Below are 17,613 nucleotides of genomic sequence, written 5' to 3'. Positions count from 1 at the left end.
TCTAATTGACATTTCTAGAAATGCCACCCAATACACATTCTTTTTAAGTGCACATGAAACACATGCATATTCTAGATTATAAAAGAAACCATAACCAATTTAAAAAAATTTGAAATTATAAAAAAATTAAAATTACATAGAATACATTCTCTGATCATGATACAATTAACCTATAAATTAATAACAGAAAGGAAATAGGAGAATCTCCAAATACTTGAAAACAATACACTTCTAATTAATCCATGGGTCGAAAAGGAAGTCTCGAGAAAAATTAAAAAATATTTTGAACTGAACAAAAATGAAAAAACAACATACCAAAATTTCTGGGATACACTGGAAGCACACAAAGTCCAAGATAGCTCCTATGAAACTCCCTATCTGGCAACTCTGTACTGCTTTCTACAAGTAGTGAATAATGTATCCAGGTCTTGTGGTTGCCTATTTATAGAAAGAAAAGTAGAGCTCAAATCCAGTCATGACACATGTCACTTAAAAGTTTCACTAACTATAACTAGTGACATGACTCCACATAGTTCCAAAGGGACTGGAAAGTTTGTTGGAGCTCCCTAATAGTCCATGAGCCCTGGTATATACCCATTACAGTGAGCAAGAGTGGTAACAGGGTGATCAGTTAGAAGGTCATTATGCACCAAGGCTGTAATGGTCAAGATGGAAAGAAGTGGTAGGATGTGGAATATACTTTGGAGGCAGAGCCAGTAGGACTGCTGAGAGATAGAGGGTGGAAGAGTTGGGGGCAGGTTTGGAAATGAAACCTGTTTTATGAAAGGAGCAGGTGGCTTTAGGAGCCTGACAGAGGAAATAGCAAACACAAAGGCTTTGAAATGGAAACAATCTTAGTGTGTTTTAGGAATAGTATGTTGAAATGTAACAAACTTGGGGGACAGTAGTATGACATGATGTTAGGAGGTAGACAGGAACCAGATCATATAGTGCCATTTAGGGTATTAAAAGGGAGTTTAAATCTTATTCTTTTGAATAATAGGAAGTCAACAGAGGTTTTTAAGCAGTAGTCTGGTGTTACTAGATTGATTGATTTATTTATACTATTTATTTATTCTTTTTATGTCTACAGCACCTGGTATTCCTAAGTGGTCTCCCATCCAGGTACTAACCAGGCCCAATCCTGCTTAGCTTCCGAGATCAGACGAGATCGGACACATTCAGAGTGGCATGGCCCTAGATTGGTGTTGCTAGATTTAGAGTTAAAAGAGATCACTCTGGCTTGCTTTATGAAAAATAGATTATGGAAGGTTTGGCAATGTGCCCACTTATGAGGCTATGCAATAGGCCAGGTGAAAGATGATGATGGCTTGAAATGTGGTGGTTAACTACAGAGATGGAGGTGGAGAGAAGCAAACCGACATGCCATGTATTTTGGTGCTAATAAATGGAATAGATGAGAGTAGGACCAAGTAAGTCATCGGGTTGCCTTCGTTCAGTTTACTCTTTAATTGCAATACAAAAGTATAGGCTAAAAAACATTTTTATAGCTATTTAGGCTCTGGAGAGGCCAATTGGCAAGAGAACAAAATAACATAGTTTCACTTGTTGAACCTCTATTACAAATTCATAGCAATAACATGGAAACTAAAATGAGAAAAGAAAAGAAGCAAACTCAAGGACCTAGCTGGAGCCTAAGCGAAGATAAATATTTCCATGGGCTAAAATTAAGGGGGGGAAAAAACCACCACAAAGTTGTCAGTAAGCGGAAGCCACAGGATTACTGACCTATGTTTTAGATCTAGAAAGGGATCAAAAGTAATGCAGAGACAGTCTCTTTTTCTTGCTGCTTGAAACCAGCACTAGCAGCAGCTCTGTTATGGCTACTTGTTGACATGAAATTGTAGAAACCTAGGAATGTGGAATCAAGCTGCTTCTAACTGGCTCTGCTATTTCAGCCTGAAACTATTTTATGAGAAAGGAGAGAGTAAACACAGAGAGAAAGATAAATGGAAAAAAAAAAATCAAACAAAATCTTACCTTTACCTTTTGCTTCCAAATGGAACTGCAAAATAAAATTTCAAAACATAGCAAGAACTCTAATGTTAAGGAAGACCAGCAACAAATCAACAACTGAACCTGAACTCACTTAAGAGGAAATTAGCTTTATAGACTAAAGATGCCTACAGATATAGATGAAGAAATCACATCCATAAATACAAGAAAGAAAGTATGGAACAAATAAGAACAGGTGGATGTAAAAAATAATTATATTCATTTCCTAGGGCTGCCATAATAAATTACCACAAACTGGGTGGTTTAAAACAGAAATTTATTTTCTCACAGTTCTGGGAAGTAGAAATCCAAAATCAAGGTGTTGATAGGGCCACATTCTCTCTGAAGTCTCTAAAAAGAATCCTTCCTTGCTTTTTCCTTATTTCTGGTGGCTCCCAGAAATCCTTGGCGTTCTTTAACCTGTAGCTGTATCATCCTAATCTCTGCGTCCATTTTTGTACAGCATTCCTTGGTGTGTCCTCTCCTTTTCTTCTCAACTGATAACATCTACAAAAACTATTTCCAAATAAAGTCACATTTCGAGACTCAGAGTGGACATAAATTTTCAGGTAAGGAGCACTATTTAACCCACAATAATAATTAATAAATAATCTTGAAAATTAAAAAAATCTTGTCCCTGAAATTAAAAATTAAAAAAAAACAACACCCTAATACGCGCCAACACACACACACATACACACACACACACACACACACACACAGAGGCACACACACGAACCTATTAAATGGAATAAGCTCTAGAAAACAAAGTGAGAAAATTAATATTAAAAGACATTTTAAAACCTATCACTATCAGAAACTCTTAGACCAAGCACACACAGAAATCTTAGTAAGGATTGAAAACCCTTAGAAAATCTTAGAAAATGTGAGCAAATTTTTTAAAAGTTTTGTCTAACGCTTTATGTAACGGCTCTATATGTAGAGAGAGAAATGATCCGCCTAGTAAATGGGAAACATTTTTTAAAATCATGGAACATTTGCAAAATCTACCAAATACTAGTCCACAGAAGAAATTTTACAAATTCCTAAGAATTGTTATTATACATTTCATGTTCTCTGACCATGAATGCAATTAAATTGAAAGTCAACAATAAACAGATTTTTCCAATTCATGTGCTTGGAAAAAAAAATGTGTCTCTAGTCATGTTAAAGGCAAAAAACATCATGAAAATTCCAAATTATATACAAAACTAGATGATAATGAAAATGCTAAATTATCATAATTTGTGGAATGCTGCTAAAGCAAGTATTTGGAGGGAAATTCAGAGCCTTAAATGCTTTCAGTTTATAAAAATAGAAAACTAGTGATGCGACCAGTTCAGGATGCTAGAAACACTACAGAACAAGAATAAAGAAACAAAAGAAACAATTTTTTAAATGAGCAGAAATTATTGTATCGAGATTAGGGAAGAAACACAAGGCATCTAAATTAAAAAGCTAGTTATTGATAGAAGTCATAATATAGACAAAAATAGAGCCAGCTTTAAAAAATGGAGAAAAAGCATACAATTTTAAAAGGAGCATCCAACCACAAATATGGTAGAGACGTTCTAATTTATAAGCTAAAACATTGAATGTCTTTACACCAATAAGTTTGAAAGTAGGCATGAAAAGAAAAATAGAATGCCAGAATCGAATTCAGGCAGTTGGAAATAAAAGATAACCAAGATATCCAGGTACACAAGGGTAAATCAACATCAAAACATCTTTTAATAAAATACATCAAATTAACATGTAGATGAAAAATCATTTCAATAGATTCACTCTTTAGATAAAATACAGCACTCATTCATGTTTAAAAAAAAATCTCAGCAAAAAATGAAAGCAAACTGCTTTAACTCAGTAATTGGTATTTATCAAAGCTTCTATTTTGAGGATAGTAGTATCAAATCTGTATCTCCTTCCTTTCCTCTTGGAAATCACCCAAAGCCACAACGACAGATAAAAAAGAGAAAAGCAAATGACACCCTCAGGAAAGTGTAGGAGGAGGAATGCCAGACAGTAGAGAAATCAGGAGAGGATGCCTGCTAATGCACATCTCAGAGCAAGTAGAGATAAAGAGCTTGAGAAAGAAATGGAGAAATAAAAATGAGATGAATCGAAAGCTGACAGAACTCAGGAAAGAAGTGGAAGAAAATAAGAAGCCCTCATAACAATGAAGGCCAAGTTGAAACGGAAAGTCATGCTGAAACCTAATAAGAGACATAGGGTGTAGGGATGAGAAAAGTAAACAAGATGAAATTTAGCAAAATATTTAAAAGAATTAAAATGCCAATACTGCCTACCTAGGTGTGTTAACTTTATGAGAATTCAATTAAACTATTACATTTACTATTTCTGTGATTTCTACATGTATAATATACTTTCAATAAAAATGTTTATTAAAATGAGGATTAACAGAAAAAGAATTGATGTGGAAGACAGGCAAACAATATCCAATTATACATACACTTCAGAGTTTCCAAAGGAGAAAATGGAAATAATAGAAGGGAACAAATGTATTAACATATAATAAAAGAAAAATTTCCAAGAATAAAAGAGGACTTGACTCTGTGCATTAAAAGAATTTACTGGAAAAATTCTCAGAACTGTCAAGCTTGAGACATATCCAGGTAAAATTAATTTTTTTCTGAATTACAAAGAAAAAGAAATAATACTACGAACAGCTGGACAAAAAGTTCAAGTCATTTATAACAGGAAGTAAATATAGGATGGGTCAGTCATTTCTAAACAGTCAATGCTATTAGACAATTGAGTAAAACTTATTTAAGAATAAAGGCCACAGATAGACAATTTTGGATATACATGAACACCAGAATATTGTTTCTATGAGTCATTCCTGAAGATATTTTTTTCTGAATTCATTTTTGTCCTCTACCAGATCAGGTGGGATTCATTACTGTCAGGGGCCCAAGTATGACAGCTAGCTGATATAATTATCAAAATTTCATTTAAAAAATGTTTTTATACATATTACTTGTTTTTTCCTAACTTTTAATTTCGACATAATTTTATACTTAAATGTTACAAGGATAGTCTCCCCTTTCTCTATGCGGTGGCCTGGATTGAGAATGGGATGTTGAAACTGCAGCACCCATTTTCTACCATAAGGAGGCAGGACACATCTAAGATTGCAGAAACGTGGAAGAAGCTTCGGTGCCTATTAATGTCATGGAGCTGCCATACAGATCCACACTGCCTCCTTCTGGCCTTCTCTTAAATAAGACAAATACATTTATATCCTTTTTTTTTTTTTTAAGTTACAAAGCTATTACAAAATATCTTCTTCCAGAGTCCCCAATTTGTTAACTGTTATATTTGCTTTATCATCTCTCTCTCTCTCTCTCTCTCTCTCTCCTCTCCTCTCTTCTCTCCTCTCTCTCTCTTCTCTCTCTCTCTCTCATCTGTTTGGAAGTTGCAAGCATGATGCCCTGTATCCCTAAACCTATGAAGGCTATAGAACTGATCAGAGGACAGTGGATCCAGACAAGTGGAAATGAAGATATTAAGAGGATTTATAAGACTGAATGCAGTGGTTCTCAAAGGGGTATCACATAGAAACTTGTCAGAAATGCAAATTTTCTGGCCTCGGCCCAGACCTACTAAATGAGAAACTCTGGGTGGGCACAGCTATCCGTGTTTAAACAAGTATTCCATGAAGAAACTCTGATGAAAGTTTGAGAGCAATTGACAGTAGAATATCTGAAGTCCTCAAACCATCCTAAAATAAGTCCTCACTCTGCTTCCTTTGGCCGAGGAAGCTTTGCCCATCTTTGCTGGTGAGAATGAACAATTATCCTCTCAGGAGACAAGGCACACTGTTGTTATGGCAACCAGAATACAAATTTAACATGGCCTTGGGGATGTAGGTATGGGGGTGAGGCAATCCTGGATATTGGTACAGAAGAGTTAGAAATCTAAAGAAAGTTGTAGGAATTTGCTGATTTATATCACCTCCCAAATTGGAAGGATGTGGAAATAGATTTTGAGGTTGCTAGGTAAAGAAGTATGGTCCCTATTTTGGATCAGGCCAAATGTATACATATAGGCACTTCCCAGTGATTGTGTATTCAGTGTGTAACAAGTTGGGGAAAGGCTGTTCAATGTAAATGTGCGCTGAACAACAAATTACATCTCCAAAGTCAGAAATTCCTTAACAAGTTTAAAGGAAGGAGTTCAAAGACTTCAGGAAAAGAGAATAAAGAATTGGATAGATTATGTTCATCTATTCCAGGGACTTCCTTAGATCCTTAATATAAACTTTTATTTCATAAAAAACATAGACTGATATGGGGTATCAGTGTGGCTTTAGTGTAGGATGTCAAAGCCACTCTAGGTAGTTTAAGCAGTTAAGATCATTGTACCCAATTAGATGCTTGCACAATCATTGAAAGGGCTAGAGAAGGGTTGGGTGAGGAGGGGCAGAATTGGAACTGTTAAGTTCAGGACTTTGATCCTCTGAAAAAAAAGCCAGTATAGCCATGACTGTCTCAACCGCCACTCCACGCGTTGCAAGTTGGGACTAGACACGAGTTCAGTTGCTGCCTTTACCCTTTGACACTGATCTGCATAACCTTGCTTGCCAGCAAAAACAACAGCAGGAAAATAGCTTCTGTCTCACTTCTGCCTTTCAAATCATTCAGGAGTGTATCTAATTGGCAGAAACCAATTTGATTCCAGAATATGAGCTGGAAAGGAGTTTGGCGAGCATAGTTTTTAGCTTTCTGGACTCTACAGAGCAGGAGGACACATTAAAGGAAGAAGGCACGAAGGCATAAAAATCACATTTTGTATCCACCTCCTGAAGGAAGTGACAGCTCTTTACAAAAAGTGCTGTCTAGAATCAGAAAACTGAGTGCAAGAGCTGCCATTGAAATGAGCTCCCAGATCACAAGGGGATGAGAGGAGCTCAAGATGTCTGTGACCTTGTAGAGGCTGGAGGTAAACCGACCTTAGTTATCCTAGCAGACAGTACCATGGCCATGGTAATCAGATTCCAATAAAAAGAATCTGACCCTCACGAATATTTGGTTGTGACAAATTAATCAAGGGGCTCCAAGGTGTGGACATATGGGCACTTCCCAGTGATTGTGTATTCAACCCACTAGTTCTTACTCATTTATGTGACCCTTCCCAACCTACTGCAAACGCCAGGACTGAGCCACTTTCCTTGAGAGTTAGGTTGGGGGTTTGCTTGTTCGTTGTTTTTTGCTTTTTAACCCTACATTCCTGCCCTGAGTCAGTTCAAGGCAACACATTAATGGTTCAATTGAATTTTAAGTTGAGAATGCAACCAGGCCATTTTTGATACTTAGGCCACCAGGGAACAAAGAAAAGGGAGGTATTACATTAGTTGCTCTGATAGTTTGAAAATATGGCCTCAAAGCCTTTAATACTTCTTTCCTTTAAAAGGAAAACCTAATTGCCCTCCACTTGGTGACTTACTGACTCGCTTCTACTAAGCAAATTTCCCTCTAAGCCCTATATTCCTTGCATTTCACAAATTTTGGTAAGTTGTATTTTCATTTAGCTCAAAATATTTTAAAAGTTCTCTTGAGATTTCTTCTTTGACCTACGTATTAAATAGAAATGTGTTATTTAATCTCAAGATATTTTGGGATTTTCTAGCTATCTCTCTGTTGTTGATTTCTAGTTTAATTCCATCATGGTCTGAGAATATATTTTGTATATCTATTCTTTTACCTTTGTTAGGTTGTGTTTGATGTCCCAGAATGTGGGCTGTCTTCGTGAATATTCCATGCCCATTTGAGAAGAATGTATATTCTGCTCTTGTTGAATGGAGTATTCTATGAGATCAGACTGGTTGATAGTGCTCTTCGGGTCATCTCTGTCTTTACTGGTCTATCAACTGTTAAAAATGTTAAAGTCTCCAACCGTAATAGTGGATTTGTCTATTTTTCCTTGTAGTTCTGTTTCTGCCTCATGTATTGTGACACTCTCTTCTTATATTATGTCTTCTTGGAATATTGACCCCTTTATTATTATGTGGTACTCCTCTTAATCCCTGACCATTTCTCTTGTTCTTAAGTCTGCTTTGTCTGAAATTAATATGCCTACTCCAGATTTCTTTTGATTCCTCTTAGCGTGGTGTATCTTTTTCTATCCCTTCACTTTTCACCTTAGTCTTACATTTAAAGTGAGTTTCTTATTGGTAACACATTGCTGGGTCTTGTCTTTTTATTTTTTTTTTTAGCCACTCCGACAATCTCTTTCTTTTAATTGGTTTGTTTAAACCATACACATTTAAAATGATAATTGATATAATTGGGTTAATATTTCCATGTTTATAGCTGTTTCCTATTCATTGTACTTTTTTGTTTCTTTTCTCTCCATTTTTCTGCCTTCTCTGGTTTTAACTGAGCATTTTATCTTTCCTTTTAGCACATTAATTCTTTTTGATTTTTTTTTTTTAATGGTTGCCCTAGAGTCTGCAATCTACATTTACAACTGCTAGCCAACAGCATCACATTTTAAGTTACCCAAAGGAAGCTGAGGCTGCAAAAGCAGGTCTGAATTTAGGATTTCAGAACTCTCAGCCAAGCTCCCAGGCAGTGACTCTTCTCTTCCTGCCCTGGCACCATCTTGACCAGCGAGGGGACTTGTATGCATGGATTTATATCTCCCAACCATATGTCTGCACTATTGAATACTTCTAAATAGTACTGCTGCCCATGGCCACCCTGTGTACCTAACCATAAGAGTCTAGAACAGGAGAGCACAGGCTGTAGAAAGACCTGGTCCATTAGCTCCTTGGATTTTCTAAAGGGCCAGGCCAGTGCGGAACTCTCTTGTCTATGCGTAAAGGCAGTACAGACCTAGATACTCATCTGACTCATCTTTACACAGTTCATGCTTGCTACTCACTTTTCAAAAGTAAATAATAAAATGTATATATGTATAATATGTATGTATATATAATGTATAATATATATGTATGTGTATATATAGATAGATTATACATAATAATGTAAACTATAAAGAAAAGGTAATGATGTAATTCAAAAATTAGGAAACTGCTAAACAGGAGGATGGAGAGGGATGTGATTGGGGAGGTGCACAGAGGGGCATTTCCAAAATGCCGGGAATGTCTTATTTCTTAACCTAGGTGGTGTGTATACAAGTGTTCATTCTGTTATTTTTAAAACTGCACATATACATTTTAGAGACTCTTCTATATACTACATATGACATTACAATGATAGCTAAAAGACATTAGCCAGGTGATCAAAAAGGAAAAGCAGAAATGAGATGTTTTATCTGATTCAATACTTTAATTATTTTTGGTTCATAGTCTCAGTTTGGATATCTAACCTTGGCATTACTTCTTTGAGACCTGGTAATATTTAATTATAAATAGATTCCTTGCTAATCACCACTCACAATTGCCTGCCCCAATGTAATTTTCATTTTCTCACACTCGATATTTTCAAATGAGAAATAGAAACAAAAATTTGAAACAAATTTAGCTACATTTTTATTTACTTGTCATACAAATGATCACCATTCACCAATATTTCCATTTCCTTTTTAAAATAATCATTGCTGTCAAATATTTATTCAAACACTTACTAAATGTGTTCATTGTGCTAGAACACTTGAGGATCTTACAGACTGTGGGTCTCATAGTCTACTATGTGATAACTGGCATAAGAAATTTGAAAGGATGAAGAATGTATGATTGCTGCTATGCCATGCTAAAGTCAACTGATTCATCTCATTTCTTCCAACCCTGCATGTAGGGTAATATACTGACAGTAAGGAATGGAGAATACAGGTAACTCAAATGGTGTATCATAAAATGTTAATTGAACAATCATATTACACACACACACACACACACACACACACACGCATAAACACCTCAAAGAGCATTGGCCTATGTACCTCATATTTCCTGAAATGTCTACCCAGAAATTTTGGCATACCACTTTACAGGATTTTTAGAGGGATCTTGAATTATCTTTTAAATTTAAGCATTTTAAAATTAGACAAATTAAAAAATCCCACTAAGGCTGTCCTAGGCCTTATGTTTTCAAGTAAAAACTAAAGCAAGGAATTCAACGTAAATACTTAGTGAGCTATTACTATGTTTGAAGCATCACGCTAAATAAAGTTGATTCAGTCAGGGTGAAGTACAAGGAAAGACATTTACAGTAACCTGTTGTCATCCAGCAAAAATTCTATAGTTATTCCTCCATAATTGAAAAACAATTTTTGCTACAGCAGACACTAAAATTTTGCAAAAGATTCACTCAAAGTTCTCAATCTGAGTCAACCTCATGGTTGTTAAAATGCATACTTTCTGGATTGCTCATTACTTTAAAATATTGAATTTTGCCCCATGGTCAGACCACATGTTCCAATTTTAGGTTAAACAGTCACACTACTCTTGACTCACGTCTCCCTTCTCCCGCATCGACGAATTTTCTGCTAACAGAGATCCTTGCCTCTTGTCCTAAAGAGGGCATAACTGCAGAAACCTACGTAGGTTTAAATCCTTGTGTGTTTGGGCTCAAAGTGCCTAATCCGTTTTCCACGTCACTCAAATGCAGGGCTGCATTAGATAGCCTTTTCAAGGTCCCTTGCATCTGCAGATTTCTGCAATTGAAACGAGTATCTTCTTGGGAGCGAATTCAAATAAAACCCTATGGGAAATTAGCTAGCTGAGGGCCAGGCCAACCGAAGGGTTGGAGTGAATCTTGTGTCTCTTTGAAAAACCTTCCTGGGGAGAGCATCCCACTCTAGCAACAGAGCTTTCCCCGGCACCACGTGTCTGCACCAACAGCCGGATTGGTGGAGCGCATTTTTGCGCTGCAGTCTAGACGTGCACGGTCCCGCCCAGCTGCCAGAAGAGCTGAGACGCTGAGAGAGAGGGCCGAGAAAGATCTTCGAGGGGAGGGGGGCGGGAGGGGGGTGGGGGATCCCGAGGCGCCCGCGGCCTGAATCTGGGAGGGCCAGGAGCAGCGCCAGGCGGCCCGCCTCGCCACAACTTGCCCCAGCCAGACAGGCTTCATCCTGCACTCTGGAAGAAGGAGCTGGCCCGCCGCTTCCCGCTCGGCTGCTCCTCGGCCTCTGCGGGCCCGCCAAGCACTAGCAGCACGCCTGGGGTCCTGGTCCCCAGCGACGCCCCCGTCTGCCTGCAGCGCCGGGCTCCCGCCCAGGAGCGCGCAACTGGGGTGAGCCGAGGCCCGAGATGCTCCAGGCGCCTGTGGAATCCCATGGCAAACGGAGCATCTCGGTGCCCGTGAAGCCCGGCCCTCCTCCCGCTTTCCTGGCTGTGAGCAGAGACGCTGCAGACCCCATCCCGTTTGCCTTAAGGGACCGCGCCAAGGCCCGACTTTAGCCCACGTCTCCCGGCCTTTGTCTTTGCTGGTTCCGGAGCCGGCCCTGCGGTGCGCCGGGCTGGGGGCCCTGCCAGGGGATGGGTGGCGGAGGCAACGGGAAAGCGTGCCCCCTTCTTTCCTGTTCCGGCCATCTTGCGACAGAGATTCAGTCAAGGGGCAAGGGTGGCCAGCAGCGCGGTGCTAGGGGCGGGAGTGGCGGCGGTGGCTGACGGAGATGGATGTCTTGGGCCCCGCGCGCCTCCTCCCCGGACTGCAGCGGCTGCTCGCGGATAGTCCCCCACGTTCAACTCCAAAGGGCTTGGTCCCAGACCAAGAATGGATCCCCCGAACAGGCCAGAGGCACAAATACGAGGGATAAGGGCTGGGAGCTGACATTTACTTTAAGCGCCTAATTCATGCGATCATTCTTTATCCACGTGTCCCTTCGGCTAATTCTTACGCCTCTCCCTGCCTGTCCTATGCTAGGTGCTGGGGATATAATGGTGAGCAAGAGAGACCACGGCCCTTGTTTCCGCTGATCCTGAAGCCCAGTGGATGGAGTCCACAGTTCACAGACCTGCCAGGTCGGTATCCTGACGCCCTTTAAACAGATAGGAAAAATGAGGCCTACGGCTGACATAACTTGTTCTAGGTCAGGCAGCGAGTAAATGGAAGACTCAGACTTTGAACCTAGATGTTAAGACTTATGCTGGCCTCAATGAATCCGTAATAGCTCTATTCCCCCAAAAGTTCCATTAAGTGTTATTTGGATGTATAAAGTCATCTGAAGTGAATGCTTGTTTCCTGAATGCTTTTATGTAGGTTTATTTGTAGTTCACAATATCTGGAAGGTACTAAAAAATTTGATATAATAGTTTTGCTTCTTGTTATTACTCTGGATTATATTTTCTTTTCTTCTGTTCTTTGGCTGTTAGGAAAGACAAAAGTTTTCCTGATGATTGGTCCAAGCCTGGACTCCCTGGTGGACTGAGGAATGTCTGGCTTTTCCTCAGCTTACTGGTCTCTGTGGTAGCCCTCAGGCAGCCGCCCTCACCAGAAGACCCCAAAAATGAGAGGCCTGAGGTCTACACATTGCTGCTAGAAATATTTTAGCCTCTCCAGAAAACAGAATGCAGCTGCCACACAAGTTTGTAAGGTAAATACCAGGGCTCTGTGAAACTTGATGGAAAAGCTGATGGTTCCAGTTCCCATCCATGTAAATTTTTTTTTACCTTCACGTTTTGAAAATGTAACTTTTGGAAAGACAAGATACTAAATATTTGAGGAAGTTTTTGGGTTTCTATTTCTATCAGAATGTTATATTTACATGGCCAACTCATAGAGGAAAAGTCCATTTAAAAAAGTATCTTGCATGGGGAGCATGGCATAGGGAATACAGTTAGTATTAATATATTGGCTAGGTGGAAAACCAGAGGAGAGAAGGAGCAATAAGGGGGATCGTTTTATAAACTATATAAACTAGTCAATATACTGTATACTTGAAACTAATAAAAAAAATACAAAAAAGAAATTAAAAAGTATCTTGCATATAAGAAATTTAAAAAGCCTGCCACCAAATATAATTGCACTGAAAATTTAATTTTTTAAACAACTTGAGGCAAAATACACAAAATTCTCCCTTAATTTTAGGTGTGCAATTAGATTAATTTTGCCAAATGTATATGCTCAGGTAATCAGTACAATGAAAATATAAAACATTTTTATTATACCCCAGAGTGTCTTTGTGACCTTTGTCAGCCAGTCTCCCTCCATCCCGTTTAATTTTACATAGTTTTGTTGCTGAATGTTTTCTGAGATGTGTGTAAAAGATGAGGCTGAATAGATGTTTGTAATCTCAAAACCTAAGGTGAGGACGGGAATGAGTAGCCAGAGGATTGCAGCTAGGACCCGGCTTTAGGGACACGGAATGCCCAGCCTAAAGGCCATAGAGGGTGGTGCCTTAGGGAGTTGAAGCTCAGGAGGTACCCTCCCTGGGTGGACCGATGTGTCCACTCAGGCTGGTCTAAGAGGTCTTCTGTCGCGCAGGGCCCTGGACGCACGCTGACCACGCGGGGGCCGCGCGCCCTTTGCTCTTGGTTCCCGCTCCGGACGCTGCCGTAGCAACGGCCAGACCTTAGGCCGTGGCTGCCGCCGCCGCCTCCTCCAGGGACCCGGCCTTCTCCCTCTCCTGAGGGGTGGGGCGGCGGCGGCCCGGGTAGACAAGACCGCCCCCTCCTCTGTTGCCCGCAGAGGTGGCGGATTTGCTTCCAAGCATGGTAAGAAGCTGGAGGCCGGGGTTGCCCGCCTGCAGATGCACGGTTTGGGATGGCGGGGCGGTCCACGGGACTCCTGGCTGCCCTGCCACCCCATGCGCTGTCTCCTTCCTGCAGCCCTTCCAGAAGCAGGTCTACTACTCGCTCGGCAGCGGCCTCGAGGGTCCTGATGGCCCCGCGGCCGCTGCGGCGGGCGCGGCAGCCATGGCCTGTGTCCCCCCCAGCGCGGCATCGGGCCACCTGCCCTTCTTCCAGTTCCGGCCGCGGTTGGAGAGCGTGGACTGGCGGCGGCTGAGTGCCATCGACGTGGACAAGGTGGCGGGGGCCGTGGATGTGCTCACGCTGCAGGAGAACATCGTGAACATCACCTTCTGCAAGCTGGAGGACGAGAAGTGCCCGCACTGCCAGTCGGGGGTGGACCCGGTGCTGCTGAAGCTCATCCGCCTGGCGCAGCTCACCATCGAGTACCTGCTGCACTCTCAGGAGTTCCTCACCTCGCAGCTGCACAACCTGGAGGAGCGGCTGCGCCTCAGCCTGGCCGACTGCGAACAGAGCAAGAATCTCCTCACCAAGCAGGCTGGAGAGATCAAGTTACTCAAGGAAGAGTGTAAACGCAGGAAAAAGATGATTTCCACCCAGCAGATGATGATTGAAGCCAAAGCCAGCTATTACCAGGTGGGAAACTGCGTTGTGATTACAATTCATAATCCAAAAAAATCCCTCAATTCCCACTGGCCGGGATATTGAGAGTCCTTTATATTATTGGTTTTTGTCGTTGTTGTTTTTGCTTTGGTTAAGATTCGTACTGTAAATCAAAAGAAACGGCATATTTAAAGCAAAACAGTAATTTTAACCAACAGATGACATGGTTCATTACCTTCTGTAGACTACCATAGGATTAATAATTAAACAAGTAACTGCAGTGCTTTATTGAAGTTATGTAAATGCTGGTTGTTTAAGAAGCTGTTTCCTCCTGCTAATCGGTATAATGAAAAATAAACCCTGGACAAATTGCTACTGAGGTCGGCCCCCAAACAATCAGGAATGATTACATTTGTGGATTTTTCTCATTTTTTATTTTGAAATCTATTCAAAAATACAGAAAAGTTGCAATAGTGCAAAGAACTCCCATATACTCTTCAAATAAATTCACCAGTTATTAACATTTGCCACATTTGTTTCATTTCTTTTGTCTGTGTATACATATTATTGAACCATTTGACAGTAAGTTGCAGACTCCTAAATATTTCAATGAGTATATTTTCTAAGAATATGAACATTCACTAATATAACAACAGTATTTGAAAATTAAAAAAATTTGTTTTTCTTTGTTAATCTCCAACTGTTACAGGTTGGACACTGAACCCAAGAGAAATATTGTAACTTATGAGTGTAACAAAAATCAGTGTATGTATATTTTTTATTGATTAGGTGGAGGATGTGGAAAAAGGTATCAATAATGTTTCATAAAGATATTGAAGTAAGCAACAGACTGGCAAGGTTGATTTCATGCCCTTACATTCTAGAAGTTTGGCTAAATATGGCTTAAAAGGCCTCAGTGGCTTTTGGTAATTGTGAATGCAGAGAATTGGGTGTAGGGCGTAGAAAATGGTGGGGTTAATAGTGCTTAGGACTGACCCAACAGGAGCGTTGAGAGAAGTATATGTAAGACAGGTGAACAGTTGGGAAATAATACTATTAGAAAGGTTTAGTGTTCAGTCTTGGGTACACCACCTTGAGGTATAATTGTCAAATGATATTTGATGTCGATAATTGCCTATTCATTTTGTATTTAAAAACCAAATATTTATAAATAATGCTGAAATGGCTCTTTATAAATATATTTCCTATAATGAGATAAAAAAAGTTTATCTTACTCAAGATTTGGTAGTACTCTAGTGAAAGTTAAAACCTATAGCCTACGGAAATTTTATATTAATAAATGTTTTTTCATTATTTTGGTTACCATAGAAATAGCTCTTAGTAAATCAAGAATGTGAATGTTATATAAGGATAAAAAGATAATGGATCGGTTTATCAAATGAGTGACACGTGCCAACTCTAGGCTATTCCAATTCTCTGAATGACAGTGTTAGCTGTATGCCCATGTATGAGGAGGAACAGGTGGAGTGACCAAATCACCTTTTCCTATGTAGTGCAGGTATACTCTGCCCTATATTAAGTGGCCTGACATTGTCCTTTATGAAGTCTTTGAGCAGTGTGAGTACTTTAGGGTGAAATTCCAGAGCTAACTGCCTGTTTTTGAATCCTAGCTGTTCCACTATGCGACTCAGTTTCCTTATCAGGAAAATGGGAACATTGGTAGTAGCTACCTTTTATGGTTGTTCTGAGAATCTCATGAGACTATATGTAAAGCATGAAGAAGGCTCAGTAAATAGCATCTGACATATGGATGTTGATTTCTGCAGTGTCTGCAGAAGTGAGCTGTGACTACCTGTGATCTCTTTGCAAATCCTCAGACTTTTTTAGAAACTCATCATATAGTGGGGGTAGAGAAAAGAAGGCCAGGAGTCACAGTGCTAATGTAAGAATCAATGATTCAGGAAGGGATAGTCAGAGACTGTTGCTAAGAATAGTTGACACATAAGCTAGCTGGAGTTGTACGGTGTTATAATCATTGAAACTCCAAGTTCGTAAACTGGGAATATTTGCCCTAAAATCAATTTTTGGGAAGACAATTGATTTTGGTTAAAGAGTTATTTGACTTTAGTATGCAGGCATGAATTTGTGTTTAAATAGAGACCTCCAATAGCTGGGGAAGTCTGATGGCCACGTGTAAAGAAACGCTTGTGTGTACTAATGAGCTGGTTATCAAATTATTTTTTTAATTAAAAAATTTTAAAATGCCAGTATATCATAACAGGATTTAGACTCATTCTAAGAAGACCTTTCATTTTCATAGCTAGAAGACTCAGATTCCTCTTCATGTTCTAGCAACACAGGCAGATTTGGGAATCTGTCAGTGAATTTCTGTTCCTGCTTCCAATTATTCAGCCTCTTGAAGTTGGAGATGAGTGTTGGGAAATAGAAAAAGCAAGCATTTTGCAGTCAGATAGACATAGATTAAAATATACAACTGAGAATGTTGTGACAATTTTTCTGAGCTTTAGTTTCTTCATAGATAAAGTGGAGGCCATGGAAATTAAGATAAAGATAACACTGTAACAAGGCCTACCTCAGTGTAGGCACAGTGGAATTGTTGGTTTCTTTATCCACTATTGTCCCCTGCGTTGTCTTGAGAGGTCTCAAAAATCTGGAGGAAGAGAGAACCTCCATTCTACTTCATATTTGTAAAGAAATCCTAAATTCTCATGTTATTTCCATTACACTAAATGTTTTTCATTTTTTAATGATTGTGGATAGAAATTGTATTAAGACACTTGCATGTTTTACCTAGCATGTAATCTATATGTAGTCTACACTTTTAATGCAAGTATACTGAACGTAATTTGATATATTCTATCCTCGAGGTTACCATGGAAAGAGCACCAGATTCCTTTCTATAGATGGTTAATAGTACCTAACTTTTAAAAATTCATTTCTATAGATGGTTAATAGTACCTAACTTTTAAAATTCATTTTCTTTTCTAAAAATGCTTTAAGGGCTATTCCTTTGAAATAGTTTATATCATTCATCTGTGTATCAAATTCATATATACAAATATTTGTCATATATATATAACTATATTTTTTTTAAAAATGCAAAGGGTTTTAGAGGCTAAAAAATTTTAAAGTCTTATAATTATTTTAGTAATGGGGGAATTTGATTTCGGGTCATATAGAATTCCTTCCTGCCATCTTATCCTGAAGGGAAACTTATTATTTCCAAGGCACTCCATGTTGTAAAGAATGATCTGACTTCTACTAAGCTTCTATTATTGTAAGATATTCTATATAAAATATAGTGGTGGTAGGTCAGCTAGATACTGTTGGTTTTG

The 17,613-nt window shown here is 39.3% G+C and overlaps 1 protein-coding gene and 1 pseudogene across 10 annotated transcripts in view; one reads left to right on the top strand and one right to left on the bottom strand.

Annotated features, from left to right (window-relative positions):
• Window positions 1-1,084: 1,084 nt before the first annotated feature.
• Window positions 1,085-1,203, bottom strand: LOC120582932 (uncharacterized; annotated as a pseudogene).
• A 9,893-nt stretch (window positions 1,204-11,096) lies between these two features.
• The window catches only part of DZIP1 (DAZ interacting zinc finger protein 1), a 51,207-nt gene continuing 44,690 nt past the window's right edge, over window positions 11,097-17,613 (top strand). For 9 of the 10 annotated variants that reach the window (XR_005647550.1, XM_039837861.1, XM_039837823.1 and 6 more), the window contains exons 1-5: window positions 11,097-11,234; window positions 11,868-11,965; window positions 12,317-12,537; window positions 13,428-13,657; window positions 13,772-14,329. Coding sequence is in view for 9 of the 10 variants with exons in the window: in XM_039837861.1 (XP_039693795.1) it covers window positions 13,655-13,657; window positions 13,772-14,329 (561 nt within the window). In the remaining variant the exon portion in view is untranslated. Of the gene's footprint in view, window positions 11,235-11,291; window positions 11,451-11,867; window positions 11,966-12,316; window positions 12,538-13,427; window positions 13,658-13,771; window positions 14,330-17,613 lie in introns of those variants that run through there. The other variant, XM_039837796.1, reaches the window with a different exon arrangement.

Source organism: Pteropus medius, unplaced genomic scaffold (genome assembly GCF_902729225.1).
Source record: "Pteropus medius unplaced genomic scaffold, Ma_sr-lr_union100, whole genome shotgun sequence".
Lineage (NCBI taxonomy): Eukaryota > Metazoa > Chordata > Mammalia > Chiroptera > Pteropodidae > Pteropus > Pteropus medius.
The sequence above is the reverse complement of the archived record's forward strand: the minus strand, read 5'-3'. Positions and strand labels throughout refer to the sequence as shown.